The following is a 23,744-nucleotide window of genomic DNA, read 5'->3' on the forward strand; positions in this document are numbered from 1 at the left end:
GGCACTCCTGGTGGAAAAGGTCCCAAGCGGGTGGCAATGGGTTGTGCAGGGGGTTAAGGGAGGGCTGGTTCCGTCATGGGGATCTCTGGGGTGGCCCTGGAGCCCGGATGTGCGGGGAGGGTCGTCCAGCTCCCACAGCCCAAAGTGGGGGCCGGAGGGGGTGAGAAAGCGGAGTTTAGGAGGCTGAAGGAGAGGAGGACGAGGCCTGGGGAAGAGACCAGTTACTCCTCTCCTTGAGTGCTGCTAAGAGCGTGTTTGCTTCTGTCAGTCTAATCCAAACAGCTCCCAACAGACTCGCCAAACCCAACAATGACTTGAGAAGCGCTTGCTGTACCGAGTACTGAAGAGATGAGGCAAAGGAAGGATTCTGAAGGCAAAAATGAGAATTACACAAAATATTTTTAAATATTCTAGCCACGTTAATCAATAACCATGGTGAGTGACCATGGTGACATTAGTTAAAGGTGGCCCAGGCAGTTCCTGGGCAGTTGTTGCAGAAGTACTTTTTGGAAGGTTTTTTTTAATTTGGTCATGTGATTATGGTGGTCTCTTGACATCTGCTATCAGGCAGTTAGGTAGAAAAACACTTTCTGCATAACTTCCTGACTTTATATACTTAAAAAAGAAGATTTAGTCATATTTATTGCTAAGTCAGATATATACAGAGAGGAGAGACAGAGAGAAATATCTTCCATGTGATGATTCACTCCCCAAGTGAGCGCAACGGCCGGTGCTGTGCTGATCCGGAGCCAAAACATAAGGTAAGGTTGGCACAGACTGGTTTTGATGCTAACAACTTTAACATTACTTTCATAATTTTTATGATTTTCTAAAATAAATGTTGAAATGTTTAAAAAAAACAAGTAGACTATTAGAGAAAACCTTTGTAATATATTCATAAATTGTTAATGTAGTCATAAGACCCCACACTGCCCTGTCATATAAAGATAACCACCAAGTCGCTTATTTTGGCCTGGTTTTGAACTCTATATAAATATAAAACATATAGTATATAACCTTGGTGTTACCTCTTTTGGCAAAATTTTCTTTCTTGAGATTAATCAATGTCATACTTGCAGCTTATGTATTATTGTTGTTGACGAACATTGTTTACAGCCTCAGTCTATTCAGAATAGTGCAACATGAAAATTCTTGCTTCTGTCTTTTACTATACATGTATATATCTTACTTGCATATGTACCCAAGATAGCAACCGCTGGATCATAGGTAAAATACATATTTAGTTTTAGAAGGAATCAGATCTTCAGAATTGAGTCAAAAGGGACATAAAATGTTAATATGTAAGGAAAATAAGACAAAAACTGCCATATTGAGAAAGACTGCACCTCTTCCCCAGTCAGATCCCTTTAGAGCATTTTCTGGTATTCAAAACAATTTTTCACAGGAAACGAGAACAAAAAGTGAAAATATGAAGTGCTATATTTTATAATTTTTGAGAACTGAGTCATTTTTCTAAATTTCTAAAAAGTCATTCAGTTGGGGCCTTGTGCAGTGGCTCAGTGCCATAATCCTTACCTTGCATGCACTGATGAGCGCCGGTTCTAATCCCAGCAGCTCCACTTCCCATCCAGCTCCCTGCTTGTGGCCTGGGAGAATAGCCTGGGGCCTTGGGATCATACACCTATGTGGGAGACCCAGAAGGTCCTGGCTCCTAATCAGGTCAGCTTTGGCCATTGTGGTCACTTGGGGAGTGAACCAGCAGATGGAAGATCTTTCTGTAAATCTGCCTTTCCAATAAAAATAAAATAAACCTTTTAAAAATTTAGGGGGCAGGGCCCGGCGGTGTGGCCTAGCAGCTAAAGTCCTCGCTTTGAACGCCCCGGGATCCCATATGGGCGCCGGTTCTAATCCCGGCAGCTCCACTTCCCATCCAGCTCCCTGCTTGTGGCCTGGGAAAGCGGTTGAGGACGGCCCAGTGTATTGGGACACTGCACCCGCATGGGAGACCTGGAGGAGGTTCCAGGTTCCCGGCTTTGGATCGGCGCAGCATCGGCCCGTTGCGGCTCACTTGGGGAGTGAATCATCGGACGGAGGATCTTCTTCTCTGTCTCTCCTCCTCTGTGTATATCTGGCTGTGGTAAAATAAATCAATCTTTAAAAAAAAATTTAGGGGGCACTTTTCTGATTGCCTGCAACTCTCACTAGTGAGCATGATAACCAGGGCTGGGGGCGGGCCTGGCTAGACAGGCAGTGGACCCACTGGCATCAGTGTGGGCTGGATAGTGGGGTCAGTTTGGCTGAGCTAGGCTCCAACGCTCATTGATGTGACCAAGATCTGAATAGGATGTAGGACAGAGTGCACCAGTCTGCTGCACTTACTGGCATGCATAGGAACCAGGACTGGGGGTAGGCCTAGTGGGGGCTATTGGGAGTTACTCCAACTAGGCTGCAGTCCCTGCAGCTGATGTGTGATGGACTGAGCCAGACCACATACTGACTGGCACACACAGGAATCAGGTTGGGGTCTGAAGTCTGCAGAGTACGTTTAGTACCACAGAGGGCAGAACAAATTGGACAACTCTCCCGGTAAGTATCTAAGTGAATTGAGACTCAAGGTGAATTATGTCAGCCAATGGACCTTGGAAAGATTTCTTCAGCCTTGGAGCAACTAAATCAACAGCATCTCAGAACTATCAAAACCACTTAAGCATACCTCAGAACATAGTCCACATCAGGAACCCTAGGATGACACTGGGTGGCTGTCCCCCATTCCGGGGTACTGATGTCATTGGGTTGCTGGGAGCAGTCCTCTCCTCAAGAAAAGGATTTGAGGCAGCTATCTCATCCATTCTCCCGTTCCTCGACCCTCCTCATCCTAATTGGTGGTCCACATGGGCATGTGTACCTCTCAACTTTAAACATCATTTAAAAAATTTTTTTAAGATTTATTTATTTTTATTACAAAGTAAGATATACAGAAGAGGAGAGAGAGGAAGATCTTCCATCCGATGTTTCACTCCCCAAGTGAGCCGCAATGGGCAGGTACTGCGCCAAACCAAAGCCGGGAACCTGGAACTTCTTCCGGGTCTCCCATGCAGGTGCAGGGTCCCAAAGCTTTGGGCCGTCCTCCACTGCTTTCCCAGGCCACAAGCAGGGAGCTAGATGGGAAGTGGAGCTGCCGGGATTAGAACTGGCGCCCATATGGGATCCCGGGGCATTCAAGGCAAGGACTTTAGCTGCTAGGTCACGCCGCCGGGCCCTCAAAATTAATTATTACAAATAAAATAGGACCCAGCGTGGTAGTCTAGTGGTTAAAGCCCTCGCCTTGCATGCACCAGGATCCCATATGGGCACTGGTTCATATCCTGGCTGCTCCACTACCCTTTCCAGCTCCCTGCTTGTGGCTTTGGAAAGTAGTAGAGGAAGGCCCAAAGCCTTGGGACTCTGCACCCGCATGGGAGACCTGGAAGAAGCTCCTAGCTTCTGGCTTCGAATGGGCTCAGCTTCAGTCATTGCAGCTATTTGGGGAATGAACCAGTAGATGAATCATCTGTCTCTCCTTCTCTCTGACTTTTCAAGAAAAAAAAATACATCTTCAAAAGAAAAAGTAAAAATAAAATAAATATAAAAAGGGAAACTGCTGTGGTTCAATAACTGTAACATATACATTAATGTAGTGTTAATAAAGGAAGCTGGGTGTAATTTGTACATTATGGGAAAATATCATAGCAATATAAGATGTTTACAATAGGGGAAGCGGAATGTGGGCTCTTCGGAAACTATTACTTCAGAAAACTAGTCTGAAACAAAAAACTTAAAAGTAGTTTTTATTTTATTTGATCATGGAAGGATTATCATGGTTTTATTTTTCACTTCTACTTTGGTACAACTATTATGGTGTATTTAAATTCTCATAATTTATAGCGTTGTATTTTTCTTTAGGATGGACAATTCTTATTCAATAATGAATAAGTGGTGATCAAAATTTCCTACATTCTTTACAAGACTGTCTTTCTCCATTTGCTGATAAGCAGGTACTTATCATGGTTAAGTTTTTCCATAAATAAGAACCTGAAGAAAATAATAATTCTGATGGCTAATATTAATGAGGAATACATTATTTGATAGGCAGTTACAGAATCCATACAAGTACCCTAAATAGGCTCATATTACCATCTGTGTACCATATATGTATATAAATCGTCTGGGAGGAGTCAACTGGTTCACACAGCAGAGAAGCTGCGGTCAGCATGTTGGTCAAAAAGAAGCACAGCTGAATCCACAGTGTACAAACCTGGAAGTGAGGGAACCCCACATTATCTCTGAATTGAAGTAAGCGAACCCCACATTATCTCTGAATTGAAGTAAGCAAACCCCACATTATCTCTGAATTGAAGGATTAACAAGGCACACACATTCAAAAGCTATCTGTAGGACTATTTATAATGGCAAAATGTCTAGCATTTGACAAAATAAAGGTTTGAAAAAGACAGGTATATACTCTAAAGCCAATAAAATATCGACAGTGTATGTACAGAAAAAGAATATTAAAGCCTGGTTATAGTATATCATAATCACTTTCTTTCCAACATAATGAGATATGTCATAAAGGGTTTGCTCCAAGTTTGACAGTGACTGTCCATGATTGCCAAGACTAATGTAAGCATATCTATTTTTATGTTTTTAATCTACATTTTATGGATGGGAAGTCGTTTTGTAAAATGAAGAATATATTTATAAAAGGAAAATAAAACAATCTTTCAAAACAAAAGGTATAGACCCATCAGATAATGAAAGATACTTAAAACTAACAGTTATCAACCATAAACAGGGCAACACAGTAACAAAATGGGTGCAATTTTAAAAACTATTAAAAGCATCATGAACAAAAATATAACTTACCTTAAATAGCCAATGAAAATATGAAAGTAGATAGATTTTGAACAGCGAATGGTGTTCGGATGAGGATTGGGGATAGGAAATGACAGATTTTCAATAGTTAAGTTTATTTAAAAATGGATCAGTAATTCTGTAAAATACATATACAAAAATTTAAAAAACAACAGTAGAAAAACTAACAAAATTAGCTTTCAATGTTTAAAATAAAAGTACAGTTAACATGTTAAGAATGATTAGTGTTTATAAGTAAGACTATTTTGAAAACAGTAACAAAGGAGTGTAGATAAAGATCAAAGACTTTAGTTGGAGTGATTCTTTTCCTGTACAACTCTCTTAGGCTGACTAACACATGAAAAATAAGTAAAGCATTTGCCCCTTAACTACATTTGAGGAGATTGTCACTGGTATGATTCTTCTGTCATGTGTTGAAAGTCCTTTCTTAATCACCTACTTTCAGGTCATAAGTTTCAAATTCGCGGAACAATGAGCTTTCTTATGTTGCTGAAATTTCTGAACATCTCCGAAAAGTCTTTCCATGTTCCTTGCATTCATAAAGTTCCTCGCCAGTGTGAACTGTCCGGTGTTGAGTAAGCCTCCAGATACCATGAAAAGCCTTCCCACATTCCTTACATTCATAAGGTTTCTTACCAGTGTGTATTCTCTGGTGCCTGTTAAGAGCTGAGCCACTATTAAAAGACTTTCCACATTGTTTACATTTATAGGGTTTTTCACCAGTATGAATTAGCTGATGTTGGATAAGTTTTGAGCCACTACCAAAAGTCTTCCCACATTCCTTACATTCATAGGGTTTCACAACAGTATGAATTCTCTGATGTTGTATAAGATCTGAACTACTACCAAAGGTCTTGCCACATTCCTTGCATTCATAGGGCTTTTCCCCAGTGTGCATTCTTTGGTGCTGAATGAGTTTTGAACCACTTCTAAAGGCTTTCTCACACTCCTTACACTCATAGGGTTTCTCACCAGTGTGAATTCTCTGATGCTGAGTGAGGTCTGAGCCACTATTAAAAGCCTTCCCACATTCCTTACATATGTAAGGTTTCTCACCAGTGTGAATTCTTTGATGACGAGTCAGGGCTGATCCAAAACTAAAGGTCTTCCCACATTCATTACATACATATGGTTTTTCTCCGGTATGAATTCTCTGATGCCGAGTGAGAGCTGAACCACTACTAAATGCCATGCCACATGATTTACATACATAAGGTTTCTCACCAGTATGAATCCTCCGATGCTGAGTAAGGTTGGAACCACTGCCAAAAGCTTTCCCACAATCTTTGCATTCATAAGGTTTCTCACCTGTGTGAATCCTTTGATGCCGGGTGAGGGCTGATTCAAAATTGAATGACTTCCCACACTCCTTACATTCATACGGCTTTTCACCACTGTGAATGATCTGATGTCGAATAAGGCCTGATCCAAAACTAAAGGCTTTCCCACACTCCCTACATTCATAGGGTTTCTCACCAGTATGAATTCTTTGATGATGGGTAAGGTTGGAGCCACTACCAAAGGCTTTGCCACACTCCTTACATGCATAAGGCTTCTCGCCAGTGTGAATTCGCTGATGGTAAGCAAGGTTTGCACCACTACCAAAAGCCTTGCCACATTCGTTACACTCATAAGGTTTCTCACCAGTATGAATTCGCTGATGTCGAATAAGGACTGACACAAAACTAAAATCCTTCCCACATTCTTTACATTCAAGGAGTTTCTCATCACTACGAATGGTCTGATGCTGGGTCCTGAATGTGGACATGTCTTCAGTAAGTATCATTTGACTGAAATGTCCTTCCTGAGGTATCTCTTCTCTCTCAAACTGGCTTTTACATTCCCAATCATCTCTGAAACTTGAACACTCAACGCTGTGTTTTGTAAGTCTTTCCATTATCTCCCACCAGGATGATTCCATAAATATCCTTTCTTTTCAGAAATAATTTCTTGTTCTCAACCTTGATTCATAGTCTGAAAGAAAATATAAAAGCAAACATTCACTTCTTTTGTGTTCTGAGAGAAATGAAACTTTTATCGTAGATATGAAAGATGTGACTGAAATTAACTCTCATAAGAAGTGAGTGACTGATACAGGACTCAAATATGACTGGGCAATTTGAGAAATAAAGAAAACAGAACAAGAAAATGTTACACTGTAAAAGGAGATATTTAGGAAAACAGATTAGGCCAATTATGCCTAAATAGTGATTTAGATAAAATGTCTATAGATTTAGAGAGCTTCACAGATATACAGATGTCCTGGTTCCCACCTGATTTTTTTTTTAGAGGATGAATGCAGTTTCATATACACTTATAAATGTGTTACCAGTATTGCAATTTCATAGGTTTTTTTTTTTTTTGGCAATTTCACTGGAAAAATAAACAAATGTACTCTAGAGGAAAAAGCTAGGAAAGATGGTCAAATAACACAGAATTTGCATATAACCTCCATGAGGCAGAAAGGTATGTAGCAGGTTTCACATGAGAAACTAATGTGTTGAGTATAGAATGAATAATGGGGAAGGAATATTCTTCTGCATTAAAAACAAAATTTGTTTATATCAATTGATAAAAGCTAGATTTTCTTATAAAATCTGAATCTCACAGGAAAAAAAGGATAGTAGAATAATTAATAATGTACCTTTAAATCCTAGAGAAGGGAAGAGAATAAAGAGGTTACTTGGATATTATCAAAGATTGCAAGAATGAAAACAAATGAAGACACTGAATTCCAGCTCTGGTAATCAAAGAGTGATTCTGAAATCACATACAATATAACCATGAACCCAAGAAAAGGAACCATGCAGTATTTGAAAAGGATTATTTTAGAAGATTTATTTGTCATAAAAGTTGAGGCTTTTTGAATAGAGAACATATTTAAGGGTATTAATTAAGCCTGTGAGTGAATGGCAAGCCCTCAAAATTATTAATATTCAACACACATAGTGAGTTCAAGATAAGTTACCATTTTTAAATTGTTTTTTTTTTTCAGTCTTCCCTATGAAGGGCTAACATGAGCCAAAACTATGTTTGACTTGAAAACAGCATTTTACCTAGCTGCCTGCATTTCCAACTTTCTATCCTAACCAAAGTAATATTTAGCCTAACACTGTTTGGGTTTGAAATGTGCCAATGACTTCCCATTATCCTTAGGATAAGATGCTCACTCCTGAACATGGTGTTAGGCATTCTCAGGTTTGTGCCTTATTGCATGCATCTTCAGTGCTGTATCCCCACCACAAGAGGAAACATGCCTAACTGGACTGTCCAGTTCTCCAAATGGACAAAACTGTATACCTATTACAATGTCAACTGTCTGAAATGTTTTCTCACTTCTTCCCATACTCACTGTACTTATTCATGGCCTCTCAAATTTGGGGCCATCAACTAGTTCTCTGCTAATTGGTATAACCAACTACAGATATTTCCTGGACTTGCAGTCTTTATTATTATTATTATTATTATTATTATATTTTGGCAATCTTTACATTGTTGATTGCAGTCTTAATTTTATACACTTCACATCTTTGGAGAACCTGTCCCCCCTCCCTCCTTTATGTTTTGTTTCAGTAGAGCCAAGCTGTGAAAAAGCAAGAATAATGCATTACTTTAATACTGAGTCTCAGTGAACACAAAAGGATGGGAACACTTTTATTACATGCCTATTTATTTATTACAATAAAAAACATTTGAAACTTCCTAAAAGTAAGACTAGAAAGGGCATGCTAGAAAGGGCATAATTTCTCTAAAAAGATTAGTATACACATCATATGTAGTTATTCTTACTCTTTTTAAGAGTATTTAACACTAAAGAATTTTTTTTTTTTAAATAAAGGAACAAGCAGGGCATAGCACAGCAGGCTAAGTACCTGCATCTCATATTAATTACTTCCTTTGCTTCCGAGCCAGCTTCCTGTTAATGCTCCTGGAGGTCAGATGATACCCCAAATATCTGAATTCCTGTCATGCACGTGAGAGCCCTGGATGGAGTTCTGAAGTCTGAAATAGGCCTGGCTCAGCCCCAGGTATTGCAGGCATTTAGGGAGTAAGTGAAAATAAAGTGCATCCCTCTGTCTCTCCTTCTCCCTAACCCTCTGTCACTCTGCCTGTCAAATAAATAAACTGATAAACACCTTCTAAAAAAGAAAAAATCAAATAGCATTATAAAGAGAAATATTTGAAATTAGAAAGCGTAAGATAAATAGTGATTGATTTAAAAAACCGAAACATGAAACCTAAACCAAATTAACAAAAGCCCAAAAGGCAGTAAGTTAGGTTATAAACATAGCATGGTTTAAGAAATGGAGGCACTAAAAGTCTACCAATGGTATTAGGAAATGTACATCAGCTTCTTGGTAACCAATCTAAAAACACAACTAGCTAACCACCTAGTAAAGATACATGCGTTCCCATATTCACAGAAGTGTCATTCATAGCAGGTAAGATATGGAAACAATCTAAGCATTCATCTTTGAATGAATGGATAAAGAAATTATAATATTTTTTAATATTGTTTTGAATACAATTTAATGTTTGCTGATACATCAGAGCCAAATTGCATGAAGGAAAGAATAATGTATATATGCATACACAGACATATATACACACATTTACATATTCTTATATTTATAAGATATAAATGTATATGTCAGTGTCTGAGTGTTTGTATACATTTATGTGGACTATTACTCTTGTCCCCTCACGAATGAACATACAGAGGTAAGTAAAGTACGTTACACGCACAGAGAAAAAGAATGCATAATCTCCTTGATATGTGCAATCTAACATATGAAAGTAACATATATAGAAACACAGAACAGCAGGGATTGAGGGTAGAGAATGGGGAACCAGGGAAGATGGGTCAAAGTTACAGATATAAAGAAAGCCTAAGTTTAGAAATCTATTGTGTAAAATGATAAATAGAGTTAATATTATACTTGGGGTTTTTGAAAGATTATACATTTTATAAGCTTGAGCTGTGTTCCTAATTCTTAGAGATACCTATAATGGCAAAATGTCAAGATATTTCCAATTTAAGTTTAAATGATTCAGGGGAAAATGTACATGTTTATATATTTTAGAAGACAAAGCAAATGTGGAAAAATGTTAATTCATGAATTTAAGTGATGGGTGCTATAGTCTTAAACTTTTTGCCTCTGTGAAATTCCTATGTTCAAATATAATCTCCTAAGTGATAGTACTGGAATGTGGAATTTGGGTAAGATGATTATGTTGTGAGGACGGTGTGATGACTTCAGAGCCCTCGTGGACTGGATTAGTGCCCTGTGAAAGAGGCCTCCGAAAGCTGCTTTGCCCCTTCCACCATGTGAGGACACGGGACGGTCAGATGTCAAAGCTGCTGTCTTCTCAACTGTGGACTTCCAGCCTAGAAAACTGTAAGAAATTTCTAAGCTGTTCAGTTTATAATATTTTGTTTGGCCCAACTATGACAATGGGCCTATCGAATTCACTGGAATACTCTGAATTGTTTTCAGTGATTTAACTTTTCAAGGTAAACAGAAAATAGAGACTGTTTTAAAAAGTAGCACTCAAGGGCCCAGCAACGCGGCCCAGCAGCTAAAGTGCCCGCCTTGAATGCCCCGGGATCCCATATGGGGGCCAGTTCTAATCCCAGCAGCTCCACTTCCCATCTAGCTCCCTGCTTGTGGCCTGGGAAAGCAGTGGAGGACGGTCCAAAGCTTTGGGACCCTGCACCCGCGTGGGAGACCCAGAAGAGGTTCCAGGTTCCCGGGTTCGGATTGGCATAGCATTGGCCATTGCGCTCACTTGGGGAGTGAATCATCAGATGGAAGATCTTCCTCTCTGTATATCTGACTTTGTAATAAAAATAAATAAATCTTAAAAAAAAAAAATAAAAACCATACTCTGCTCTAAAATCTTATATAAAAAAAAGTAGCATTCAAGAAATATTATTAGACTGAAGAACTTGCATTTCCACATTTAATAGGTCTGCTTGGGGCCTGGCATGATGGCTCAGTGGTTAAATCCTCACCTTGCATGTGCCAGTTTGTGTCCCGCTGCTCTACTTCCCATCCAGCTCCCTGTCTGCGGCCTGAGAAAGCAGTCAAGGATGGGCCAAAGCCTTGGGACCCTGTACCCATGTGGGAGACCCGGAAGAAGCTCCTGGCTCCTGGATTTGGATTGGCTCAGTTCCAGCCATTGCGGCTCACTTTGGGAGTGAACCATTGGACGGAAGCTTTTCTCTCTGTCCCTCCTCCTCTCTGTATATCTGCCTTTCCAATAAAAAAAAAGAAAGAAAATATTTACAATGTCAAATGACATACTTTGCCAAAGAGCCAAGGCCAATGCCTGCCAAAATCACGTGGGAAACAAAGTCACACACCACTGTAAACATTCATATTTCTGTTATAAATAAAATCCAGTATGTAAAGGCAAATCATGGAAGAGATTTATAAAACAAGTCAATAAATAGCTTTCAATAAAAAAAATTAGTCTCAAATCACAAACAAAACTAAGCAAGAGAAGAGGAACCATTAAATAAGCTGAAAGATGTTTATGCAATAAAGGACATGTCAGGTCTTTATCCAGGGTGCTTTTCAGAGGCTACTAGTGCAGTCTAAAAATCCTTGGAATTTCCCAAATGACTAAAATGTCTTATTATTAGATATTTGAGTTGATATTAATGAACTGACTCACAACATACTCCTTTTATACAGTTAGTTGGTCATCACACTTACAGCTAGCCCAATTTCTAAGGAGTAGAGCTAGATCAAATCCAACTATGTAGCCTATGATTAATCAACCAGCTCTGTATTAACGAAACTCAGGTGGAAACTTAAGATTTGTATTAATGCAACTCAGGCAGAACTTGCTAGTTGATGTGTTTAGTGGTGTGATATGCCAGAAAAGTGATATGCCCTAATTCCACAGCAACAGTGGAAGTTCCGTGATTGGGATCCTTCTAGATCTTGTTCTATGTGTCTTCATATTTGGTTGTTCCTGAGTTGTACAATTATAATTGGATTGTAATTTTAAGGTGGTGTGTTCCCAAGTTCAGTGGGCACTGTAGCAAATAACTACCCCTAAAAGGAAGTGAACATGGAACCCCCTCGTTTTACAGCCAGTTGGTCTGAAGTAGCAGCACGTTTACCGAGGACCAGCGGGTTCCTACTTCTGAGGTCTGACACTAGTTTTGTGCTGGACTGGGAGTTGAATGCATCAAATGGGATTAAAAGAGGATAGCATACAATGTCCACAGACTGGAAAACAACATTAATAAAACAGCAGTGTTCCCCAATTTGCATCAAAACTTTAGTGGCCTTCAGAGAAATTACAAAGCCAGCTGTCAAATTCATATGGGACTGGAATGAGTGCTCAAAAGCCAAAATAATATTGAAAAAGAAAACCAAGGTAAGCTCACTTTTCCCACCTTAAACTTATTAACACAAATCTAAGGTGATCAAAATAGTGTGATACTGTTTTAACAACAGAAATATACATCAATTAAATAGAACTGGGCGGAGTCCAGGTAAGTCTGAGCAGTGGCACGGGTGTCTGGATCCTCCAGCCACGGGGTACCCGTGTTGGCCCAGGCTTCCTGCAGGGGATCCTAACTTCCCATCCACTGCTGCTAGGCACAGGGAGGGTCCTGGGCTTATGGGGGGGCCAGAGCACCAACTGGAGCCAGGCTTCACCTGCTAGCTGCCCAGTGGCAAGCTCTGGGGTCTTGGGGGTACAGAATTACTGCCTAGAGATATCCATGGATAAGGCCACTGTATGTGTAGGTGAGGAATGAATCCTGACGGACACCCAACAACAGAGCCACTGTACTTGCAGGTAAATGAGGGGACTAAGACCTGGTAGTTTGGAGGGGAGAGGCCTGAAGATATTTATGGGTCAGACTGATGCACCAGCTCACATTTGAGTCCTGGGTTGGGCCTGTTAGCATGGAACACGGCTGACTACCACACGCCAGCGCACATGCAAGCTATGGCTGTGGGCCTGTCTGGCAGTGAATACCTCGGCAAACAGAGACTCTAAGGCAGACTATGTCAGCCAGTGGAATCTGGAGAGATTTCATCGTGATTGGAGTGGCAAGATTTGCAGCAATACAAAACTCAAAACCACTTGAGCAGTACCCTCGGAGCATGCCACACATCAGGGACCCTGGGGTGGCTGGGAGGCTGGGTGTGGTATCTCCCTTTGTCCCCCCCTTTCCCCCCACATACAGGAAGGAAAAAAGAGAATGTCAAAACAGTGGTTTCACCCACTTTCTCTAGCCCTTGACCATTTGCACCCTAATCAAATATGTAAAAATTATGAAAAAGAAAATTTATAAAACTAAAAAAAAGAGGGCCTGGCGCGGTAGCCTAGCAGCTAAAAGTCCTTGCCTTGAACGCACCGGGATCTCATGTGGGTGCCGGTTCTAATCCTGGTGTCCCTGCTTCCCATCCAGCTCCCTGTGGCCTGGGAAGGCAGTCGAGGACAGGCCAAAGCCTTGGGACCCTGCACCCTCGTGGGAGACCTGGAAAAGCTCTGGCTCCTGGATTCAGATTGGTTCAGCTCTGGATGCTTTTCATGAACTTTAACAAGATGATTCTACAACTCAATATGGAACACTAAATGATTAAGACACCCCTTAAAAATAAACTGAAGAGATTTGCTTGATCAGATATGACTTATTATAAAACAAGTAATTAATTGACTAAAGCACTGGCACAGGAATAGAAAAATAGAACTATGGCACATAAGAAAAAGCCATAAATATATTCGTATAAATTAAGAAACATTTATATGACAATCCTGGCATTTTACAACAGTTAAAAACAGATGGACCATTACACACACACACACACACACACACAGAGCTAGAATAATCTCACACGCATAAAACAGCACATCCTTATTTTATAACTTACTTAACTGAGTGACATTTTTTAAAAAGATTTATTTGAAAGGCAGAGTTAGAGAATCTTCTATCCACTGGTTTACTCCCCAGATGGCTCCCTAGAGTTGGGCTGGACCAATCAAGAGCCAAGAGTTTTCTCCAGTTTCTCCACATGACTGCAAAGGCCCAAGTCCTTGGGTCAAACTCTACTGCTCTCCCAGGTACTTCAGTAGGAGCTGGACTGGATGAAGTGGAGCAGCCCTGGCTTGAACAGGTGACTATGAGATGCTGGTGCCACAAAGGCAGCTTTACCGGCTGTACCACAGCACAGGACCCAGGAGCTAACATTTTTTATTTTAATTTTTTAAAAAGATTTATTTTTATTGTTAAGTCAGATATATAGAAAGAGGAGGAGAGACAGAGAGGAAGATCCTCAATCCGATTATTCACTCCCCAAGTGACCACAACAGCCGGAGCTGAGCTGATCTGAAGCTGGAAGCTCGAAGTTCCTCCGGGTCTCCCACATGGGTACAGCGTTCCAAGGCTTTGGGCCGTCCTTAAATGCCTTCCCAGGCCACAAGCAGGCAGCTGGATGGGAAGCGGGTCTGCTGGGATTAGAACCGGCACTCACATGGAATCCCAGCCTGTCCACGGCGAGAACTTTAACCACTAGGCCATGGTGCTGGGCCCGAGTTAACATTTTTAAAAGAATAATTTTAAATCTCTTAGAAAAGTCAGTACCAGTTATTAGCTTATCATTATACGTCCCAAATTCATCCTTAATATCCCTTTTCACTATAAAAGTGGATATGAACAACTCGAATTTATTTCCCTGGCTAGAACAATGTTGAGACTTATCAGTAAAGATGTTCTGAATATATCACAGGGTACTCCTTCCTAGACCTGGTGTGGCTGCCTGGTAGGATTCTTAAACATCCAGCTCCACTTGCTGTAACAAGTTCGGCTTCCCAGGGTCGAATTTCTGCAGCATGGGTAGTTTTCCAGGCTTCCTCAATATAAACAGCTTTGTCAGTTTGGGGCTATTAAAGCGTAAAACGGGCAGCAGCACCTAGCATCTAACAGGTTCTTCTGGTGGTTTTGTTCCATATGGTGCTGGTAAGATTTGTGGATTTCTGGCAAATTCTAGAGGACAGTTGTCCACTAAGTTCTATTAATGCAGCACCACAGTAGAGAAAGGACTTGGGAAAGGAAAAACGAAGCAGGTACAAAATTTACAGATGTACTCATGTTCAGAAGCCATCCCTGTAATAACCCTACAAATGAATGCCTTCTTAAGAACGAGCAACTTGGGATGTATAAAACCTGAGGCATTCACTCTCAAGGTAATGAATGAGTTTCTCTTCAAGTTTTGCACACTGATGCCTTTCTTCCCACACTTTACTTCTAGCAGTTATTCTGCCATTTAGTGACTCACAGGCCCTAAGAGACCTAGACCCGAGACCTGTGAGAAACTCTTCTTGGGTGTTCTATCCTAGCCATCAGGAACAATACGAACAATGTTTGGCTTTTTTTTTTTTTTAAGTTATTTACTGTATCAGCTATTCCAATGACAAAAAAATTTTTTTACTTTTTTCAATTTATTATTATTTTATGACACAGTTCCATTGGCTCTGGGATTTCCCTTTCCCCTCCCCAAGGCCCCTCTCCCACTGATTTCCCCTATATTATTATAATAGTACAGTTTTTCATAAAAAGTCATAAGTCCATCATTCTGCTACTTAAGTATATCCTGATATTGCAGGCATGGAAAAAGGCACAAAGTCCAGCATCCTGTTGTCAAGATATATTTCAGTTTCACGGGGAGTCCATCTTTGATCTAGAAGATGCATATTGCATTGTATCCTCACACCTGGATATGACAGTCTCTATTACACAGGTACTATACAACCCCTTAAATGAAAAGCCACAAAACACGTCTTTACCCTATTCCACCATCTTGATTCTTCTATACCAATGACATTTACAGATCTATTCTTTAGTAGATAATTCTTTATTAAATTATGTGTTACTTGTCTCTTGATCAAATACTGATTCTAACAAAATCAGTCTTCAGAGACAGACCTGTAAACATGGGATCTGGGGATTAGTTTGACCATGCTTTTTAGTTATCCTTCAATATTTGTTGCCATGAACTGTTCTGTTCTTTTCACTAATCTTTCAGATTTAAATACAGTGCAAAGCCTAGACAAATGGGATTTGGGATCCTAGAAACACATGGCCTACAAACAATCTGTGCTTGATTCTGGTGTAGTGGCAACTAAAAGCCCCTGCCTTGGGAGCCAGCTTGTTGCTGTACTTGGCCATTATGGCAATGATGCTCCTTTACAAAGACTTGTATGGGTTAGATTCATTTGCCTGCTCTTGAACACCTACCAGACACTGACAGGTTCATATACCTTAGCTCCTCCAGAGTCTAAGAACCAGAACAGTTCCATGAAAATCCTAGCAGAATCACCCATTTCTTCTAGGGTTTATACAGCTAAAAATTGAACAGAAGATTGCTCAGGCAGCTGAATTTTGATGGCAGTGAAAGGAAGACTGGTAAAGAACGAGGTACTGAAATACGGATTAAGACATCTGGTTGGGATCCAGATGAAACTGACAAAGAAGACACTTGGAATTCTCTTACTAGGAATAATCGGCAGTGCAGTATTTAACAGACTAATCTCTGACTGAAAACCCTAACATCACCAGGACCAGCATCTTCAAAGGGGGTGATCATTCCCCCCCAACCCATTAGAATCCTTCTGTAGCCACTAGATTCATGCAGATCCAATCTCAGCATGATACAGGGGGCACACATACTGTGACCCATGAAGATAAGACTTTCTTACTGTATTAATTTGTTAGCTCTGTAACAACATATACACAGGCAGGCTTAGACAATGGACACTTGCCTGCTCAAGATCTAAATATCCACAGATCTGGTTTCTTCTGGGGCCTCCTTCCTTGATTGGCAGATGGTCACCTGTTCTCCCCTGTGTGTGAGCAACCTTGATATTTTTTCATGTGTCCAAGTTTTTCTTTTTCTTTTAAAGGCCCGAGGACTTGAGCCATCTTCTATCATTTTCCCAGGCCACACGCAGGAAGATGGATCAAGTAGAGCAGCCGGCACTTGAACCGGTGCTCACATGGACAGCTGGTGTTTTAGGTGGAGGATTAACTTGTTGAGCCACTGTGCCAGCACCCTAATTTTTTTTTTCTTATAAGAACATTAATCAGATCAGGTCAGAGTTCACTTAAATATCCTCTCTTTACATTAACCATCCTTTTAAAGGTCTTATTTCCAAAGACAGTCACATTCTAAAGTATTGAGGTTGATGTTTTTCAACACAGAAATTTCAAAGTACACAATTTAGTCCCTGACACTAACCAAACAAGGAACAAAATGTCACTGCTGTAACTGTACTTTTTGTATTATTTTAACAAAATAATACAACATTGAAACATAATTTCAACATGTCAGGTCTTGTTCTAGGGATTTTAGATGAACCAACTCGCTATTATATAAGTACTTTATATCATATATCCTATCTTTTGGTTGTCAGTTGTGACCCTCTTTATGTAGATATATTTTAAGCAATAAAACAGAATCTGACACACATTTACATGTGTACATATTTAAATGTATTTGACAAAAGCCGAAAAAGGACTAATAATTACTGATTTTCAGCTAGACTTAAAAAGATTGAGGGACTGTAGTCACATGTGACTTCAGCCTATCTAGAATTAATGAATCATTTTCACACCAAAAAAAACATGAATTACATATCTAATGATAATTTGGGTAAAAAATAAAAACACACTAGGAGTGTACATTATTTATGATGTCAATAATTTATACTAAACTATATTTAACATAAGGGGTTTGATGAAATGGTAATACCAAAAAGCCATGACAACTCACAGCAATGATACAGGTTAATGACAAAGGCAGTTGTTGAATCAAATTTTGGCAAGATAAAGCCCAGTAATAGGATAGTAGCCACAAAATGATCTCATTAAAAAGAATTGTGAGTATCTATGCTAATGATTTGACAGCAGTTATCTTTAATTCACAGAACTACGGTAACTTTTATTTTTTCCTTTTGCTTCTCGGTAACAGCCAGGGGCTTGGAGGAGTGCCTACTGAGACCCGAGAAGCAGGCCCTGAACCCTGGGAGTGCCTCTGGTCTTCTGGAAGGTCCTGAGAGAAGCATGTTTAGGCGACTACACTGAATGGCTCCCTGGGGACATTACCTAGGTGACAGGCTCTGCCCCAGAGCTCCCTGGCCCACTCCCTGCAGCCTGATGACCTAGACAAAGAATGCAAGTCCATGAGAACTAGGCAGTGCTTTGGCAGTAATGCCTCGGAGGTTTGTAACTACCGTACTGTATAAACCACGTCTCACTAACTAGAAGACCAGGTGTCCTTGTAGCCAAAATAGTCCTAGGATTGTCTATTCTCAAAGGTTGTTCAGATATCCAGGTAGAATGAATATAAGGAAAGCTTACACGAAACGTTTTGCCTTGGACTCCCTGATCCTTGGTCCCATGTGTCCTTTTCATGTGACAGGGCTCCTGCATCCTAACTTGTAAGATCCAAAGGGATCCACACTTCTCTTATGACCCTTAATACATGATAAAAAGGAATTCTCTTCATAATGAAAAGAATAAAGACTATGCAAAATTTAGAAAAGAAGGGTTATATCTAATTAGGTATTCAAAGATTTTTCTTTCAAAATCTAAAGTTTTTTCTTTAAAAGATTTATTTGTTTTTATTGCAAAGTCAGATATACAGACAGGAGGAGAAACAGAGAGGAAGATCTTCCTTTTGATGGCTCACTCCCCAAGCTACTGCAGCGGCTGGAGCTGAGCCAATCTGAAGCCAGGAACCTCTTCCAGGTCTCCCACACAAGTGCAGGGTCCTAGGACTTTGGGCCATTCTCAACTGCTTTCTCAGGCCACAAGCAGGGAGCTGGATGGGAAGTAGGACCGCCAGGATTAGAACCAGCGCCCATTTGGGAACCTGGCATGTTCAAGGTGAGGACTTTAACCGTTATGCTATTGCACTGGGCCCTAAAATCTAAAGATTGTACAGGTAGATGCATAAAGGTGGGGCTAACAGGTGCAGGGAGAGGAAAGAGTTAAAAATGAAATGCGGCAGGGAGAAAAACCTAAGATACAAAATGAAACAGACTTGACTGGAGCAGATGTTATAAAAAATATTAGGTAGTTGGGCCCAGCGTAGTGGCTTAGCAGCTAAAGTCCTCACCTTGAACGCGCCAGGTCACATATGGGCGCCGGTTCTAGTCCTGGCTGCCCCACTTCCCATCCAGCGCCCTGCCTGTGGCCTGGGAAGGCATTAGTAGACAGCACAAAGCCTTGGGACCCTGCATCCTCCTGGGAGACCTGGAAGATCAAAACTCCTGGCTTTGGATTGGTGCAGCTCTGGCCACTGCGGTCATTTGTGGAGTGAATCATCAGACAGAAGATATTCCTCTTTGTCTCTCCTCGTCTCTATATATATATCTGCCTTTCCAATAAAAATAAATAAACCTTTAAAAAAATGAAACAGACTTGATTGGAGCAGATGTTACAAAAAATATTAGATAGTTGGGCCCAGCACAGTAGCCTAGCAGCTAAAGTCCTCGCCTAGAAAGTGCTGGATTCCATATGGGTGCTGGTTCTAATCCCAGCAGCCCCACTTCCCATCCAGCTCCCTGCTTGTGGCCTGGGAAAGCACTCAAGGACAGCCCAAAACCTTGGGACCCTGCAGTCACGTGGGAGACCTGGAAGAGTCTCCGGGTTCCTGGCTTCAGATTCGTGCAGCTCTGGCTGTTGAGGTTGCTTGGGGAATAAATTAACGGATGGAAGATCTTCCTCTCTATCTCTCCTTCTCTCTGTATATCTGACTTTCCAATAAATCTTAAAAATCTTTAAAAAAATTAGACAGTAAATATCCAAATCAATATGTAATTTTCCTACCCTCCACATCTAAGAAAGTATTTCAGGAGGCTAAGAATTAAAAAAATTTAGCAACATTAATAAGAAAATGAAGAAAGTAAAATGGAAGGATATCACGTAAAATAAGCATTAGCCCAGTTCTATCATTCCCCAGGTAGTTACCAGTAACCTATCTGTTAATGCAGAAAGTCAATACCTTGTCCAAATCTCAAGAAATATTTGAAGGGGAAATTGTAAGCCATGTTTCCATTCAACTCCCAGCTGAAGTTAGAGGTCCATAGGAAGGAAAAAGATGTATTTAAATGGAGGAACCCGAAGTTTAGAGGACATTAGAAAGGGAATTTTCCAATCTTTTCTCTCCCACTCCCATTTTAGACTCTTTTGAGAGACACAGAGACGGACAGAAAGACAGAGATCTCCCTCTGCTGCTTCATCCCCCCTTTGCCTGCAACAGCCAGGGTTGCGCCACACTGAAGCCAGGAGCCAGAAACACAATCCAGGTCTCCCAAAAGGATGGTAATGACCTAAGTACTTAAGCCATCACCTGCGGCTCCCAGAGTGCATCAGCAAGAAGGTGCAGGCACGCTGACTCCGGACAGGGGCACCCCAAGAAGCATCGCAACTGCTACACCAAATGCCTACCCAAATCCTTCCTGGCACAATATATCTACTCAAGTTAGCATACAGCAATGATTTTATTCTAATCAAGCTGATTTTTTATTAAAATAATAAAAGGAGGAAGTGTAATAGAAAGAAGAAAAGGACTAAAAGTTATAGGTATTTAACATAAAAGTCCAGGCTAAATAATTTGATTACAATTGCTCAATAGATGAAGCATTCAGATTTCTGATAGTCAATGCAGAAAGAAAATACACATCGTATATTGTAGATTGTGTAATTCCTGTCAAGAACTACTTACCAACAATAAATAAGACCTTACTGGGAAACATAAGGAACAACTATATCATGTCTATCAGAAAAGAACCCCAATTTCTACTCAGATAAATACAATAGAGTTCAATCAAAAATCCAAGTTGATTTATATATTTACATGAAAATGCGACGGAACACAGCCAAGGCACTCATGGACTGTGGGAAGATGAGAGGACACGCTCCACATGTAAACTTACTATAATTAAGCTGGTAAGGCATTACTTTAAGGAGTGACAAACAAACCAATGGAACAAAATATAGAATCCAGAAGCAGTCATTATATATAGTCTCTTGGTTTTTTACCAAAAAGAGACTATACACCAACTTTTCAATAAATGCTATGATATAACTGGATCTCACATTAGCAAAAAAATGAAATCGAATCCTTATACTACAGAAATTAATTCCTAGTGATAACATCTGTTATAAGTGAGAACTAGACAGCTTTTAGAAGAGAACAGAGAAGAAAACATTATCTCTCAGTAGCATAAAATTTCTTGAGCAAATAATAATCAGAGGAAAAGATTTCCTTACACTGAAAGCCAGAAGCTCTCATTAACAAAAGCTATCAGAAAAAGTGAAAATCCAAACCAGGAGAAAATATTTTTGTCATACACATGACTGAAAAGATTTTATACAAAAGCTACATATACATTTATATATATCTTATTTATGGCACATTAGATTCCTCTGATACATAAGTTAATATATACTCTATACTGGTATCAGAGAAAACCCAAGTGAAATTGAAAAAATATTTAAATAAGTATCTTACAATGATCATGAATTGATGACCAATTTCATGAATAAAAAAAGAAATGTAAATTCAACATGGCAACATAACACATTTGGCAAAAATTAAAAAGGAGGAAGATGCCGAAACTTGGCTCAGACACAAGACAGGGGCCATGTTTGTCAACTGTTGCTACAAGTCAAAATTTGCATGGTACCTCTCAAGAAACAGTTTGGCATTTTCTTGTAAAACTGAAAATGCACATGGGCCTGGCGGCATGGCCTAGCGTCTAAAAGTCCTCGCCTTGAATGCCCTGGGATCCCATATGGGTGCAGGTTCCAATCCTGGCAGCTCCATTTCCCATCCAGCTCCCTGCTTGTGGCCTGGGAAAAGCAGTCGAGGACGGCCCAGTGTATTGGGACACTGCATCAGCGTGGGAGACCCGGAGGAGGTTCCAGGTTCCTGGCTTCGGATCCGCGCAGCACCAGCCCGTTGCGCTCACTTGGGGAGTGAATCATTGGACAGAAGATCTTCCTCTCTGTCTCTCCTCTCTGTATATCTGACTTTGTAATAAAAATAAATCTTTAAAACAAAAAAAACCTGAAAATGTACGAATGCTATTCATTAGCAGAGCTAGTAAACAAGGCAAAAATTAAAGCTATTTGGTCTGAGGAGTAATACCTACGAACCAAAGTGTTAATGAGAGGCTAGGAAATGATTGCGGTGATTAGCATCAAAAGACTAGAGTACTGAGTGCCACTGTGGAGGGGGAGGCCACGCTCTCCCTCGGTGATGATGGTTGTATTCTATTTCTTCATGTGCGTCCTCCTTCCATGGGTTTATACAACTTGTTAAACTGCACAAATCGGTGTTGTATACCATTTCTGTATACGATCTTAAAGAGATAAGCGAAATAATTACGCACCAAAGAGATGCCCAAGGATAAATGTATGAATTTAATTTGTAAAATTCCCACTTTACATAGACACATAAAACACACTACTAGAAAGGAAACGTCAAAAGTTGGCACTGGTTTCAACTGGAAATTGAAATTTCTTCATTGGCGATTTCAGTACATTTGAGTTCAAAATAATCATGTTTTATAATTAGAAACAGTATTTTTGTAAAAGCATAAATTAAAAAATTAAACTCATCAGACAATTGGTGTGTGGGAGGAGGGAAAGCTGGGGTGCGGAACCATCATATTTTCTCAAAGAGAAAGTTACTTGGGGGTCACCAGATGAGCAAGCATTGACACAAGAAGAAAGCAAGTCACGTCTTGACAACAACGAATTTGAGGAAACAGCAAACTACCTTGCAAGCGCCTTGTGGGTCTTACAAAGCCATTCTTTACACCTTTCTGGAGACTTCTACGCAAGCGGGACGCAGAGCTGGGAACCCAGAAAAGAGTCTTGCTTGGTCTGAGGCTTGCCCGCCTACCACCTAAGGAATGAGGCCAGAGAAGTCTATCCTGGACCCCACGTCCCCGACCAGGCAGTGTCCCTTGCAGCTGTGCGCTGACTCTGCCCCTGGGCTCCCCAGGGTCTCCTGTGCCCCAAGTCCCAAAGACACAAAGATGCTAAAAACCTACACTGGCAAAAACAGTTACACGCATGGCTTCAGCCACATGGGTGTCACAAGCCCCAAGGGGCTGCCCAGAGTCACACAGCCCGTGGAGACAGACAACTGGGGACCCAAAGGCACCTCTCACACTGCCGGGGACACGCACTTCGGGGGCACAGAGAATAAATTTACAAGCGCCCTTCATCAACAATACCACAAACACGCGGGGACAACAGAAACAAACCTCACAGTTCAGGCGTCCTACACCCGCGGGGTGGCAGAGCCGTGAACACGCACACTCACTAACGGTTCGCACAATCAGGGGGTCTCACCTTCGCAAGCACAACGCCAAACCCGGTTCCATGGTGACCAACTCCAATCAGGCGCGCAAGCCACGTCCTCCACGCGCCCACCCTAGCGACTCAGCCCGCGCCCCTCAGCCCGCTCCTGCAACCCCAAGACCGGAGGTTCCCGAGGCGCCAGGCTCGCCTCACCTGCGCCTTCCGCGGCGGCGTCGGCTCCCTCAGGTCCGGCGGGGACAAGCCCGACTCGGCCCCCACAAAGGCCATTCGTCCCAACAAGCCCGAAGATCCCTCTCGTTCTCGCGGGACGGAGCGCTGGACCGAGAGGCTTCTGGGACGTGTAGTTCACAAGGCGACGGGCGGTCAAAAGCCCGTGACCGGAACCCTGAAACCAGACAAAACTTCCTCCGAGGCGGCGGTTATCCGAGGCTTCGGGATGAGGGTCGGGGTTGTCTCATCTGACCAGGATTGCCTGGACCAAACTTTTTCTTTTCCTCATGGG

The 23,744-nt window shown here is 41.1% G+C and overlaps 1 protein-coding gene across 3 annotated transcripts in view; it reads right to left on the bottom strand.

Moving 5' to 3' along the window:
• The window catches only part of LOC131482208 (zinc finger protein 345), a 50,990-nt gene extending 27,475 nt beyond the window's left edge, over nucleotides 1–23,515 (bottom strand). Inside the window, exons 1-2 of one of the 3 annotated variants that reach the window (XM_058674409.1) lie at nucleotides 23,435–23,515; nucleotides 5,369–6,846 (exon numbers count right to left, since the gene is read on the bottom strand). In XM_058674409.1, the coding sequence (XP_058530392.1) occupies nucleotides 5,369–6,793 (1,425 nt within the window). In that variant the 5' untranslated portion in view covers nucleotides 6,794–6,846; nucleotides 23,435–23,515. Of the gene's footprint in view, nucleotides 1–4,841; nucleotides 6,847–22,691; nucleotides 22,790–23,272; nucleotides 23,393–23,434 lie in introns of those variants that run through there. The other 2 variants (XM_058674407.1, XM_058674408.1) reach the window with 2 other exon arrangements.
• Nucleotides 23,516–23,744: the final 229 nt, after the last annotated feature.

This window comes from Ochotona princeps, chromosome 16 (assembly GCF_030435755.1).
Source record: "Ochotona princeps isolate mOchPri1 chromosome 16, mOchPri1.hap1, whole genome shotgun sequence".
Taxonomy (NCBI): domain Eukaryota; kingdom Metazoa; phylum Chordata; class Mammalia; order Lagomorpha; family Ochotonidae; genus Ochotona; species Ochotona princeps.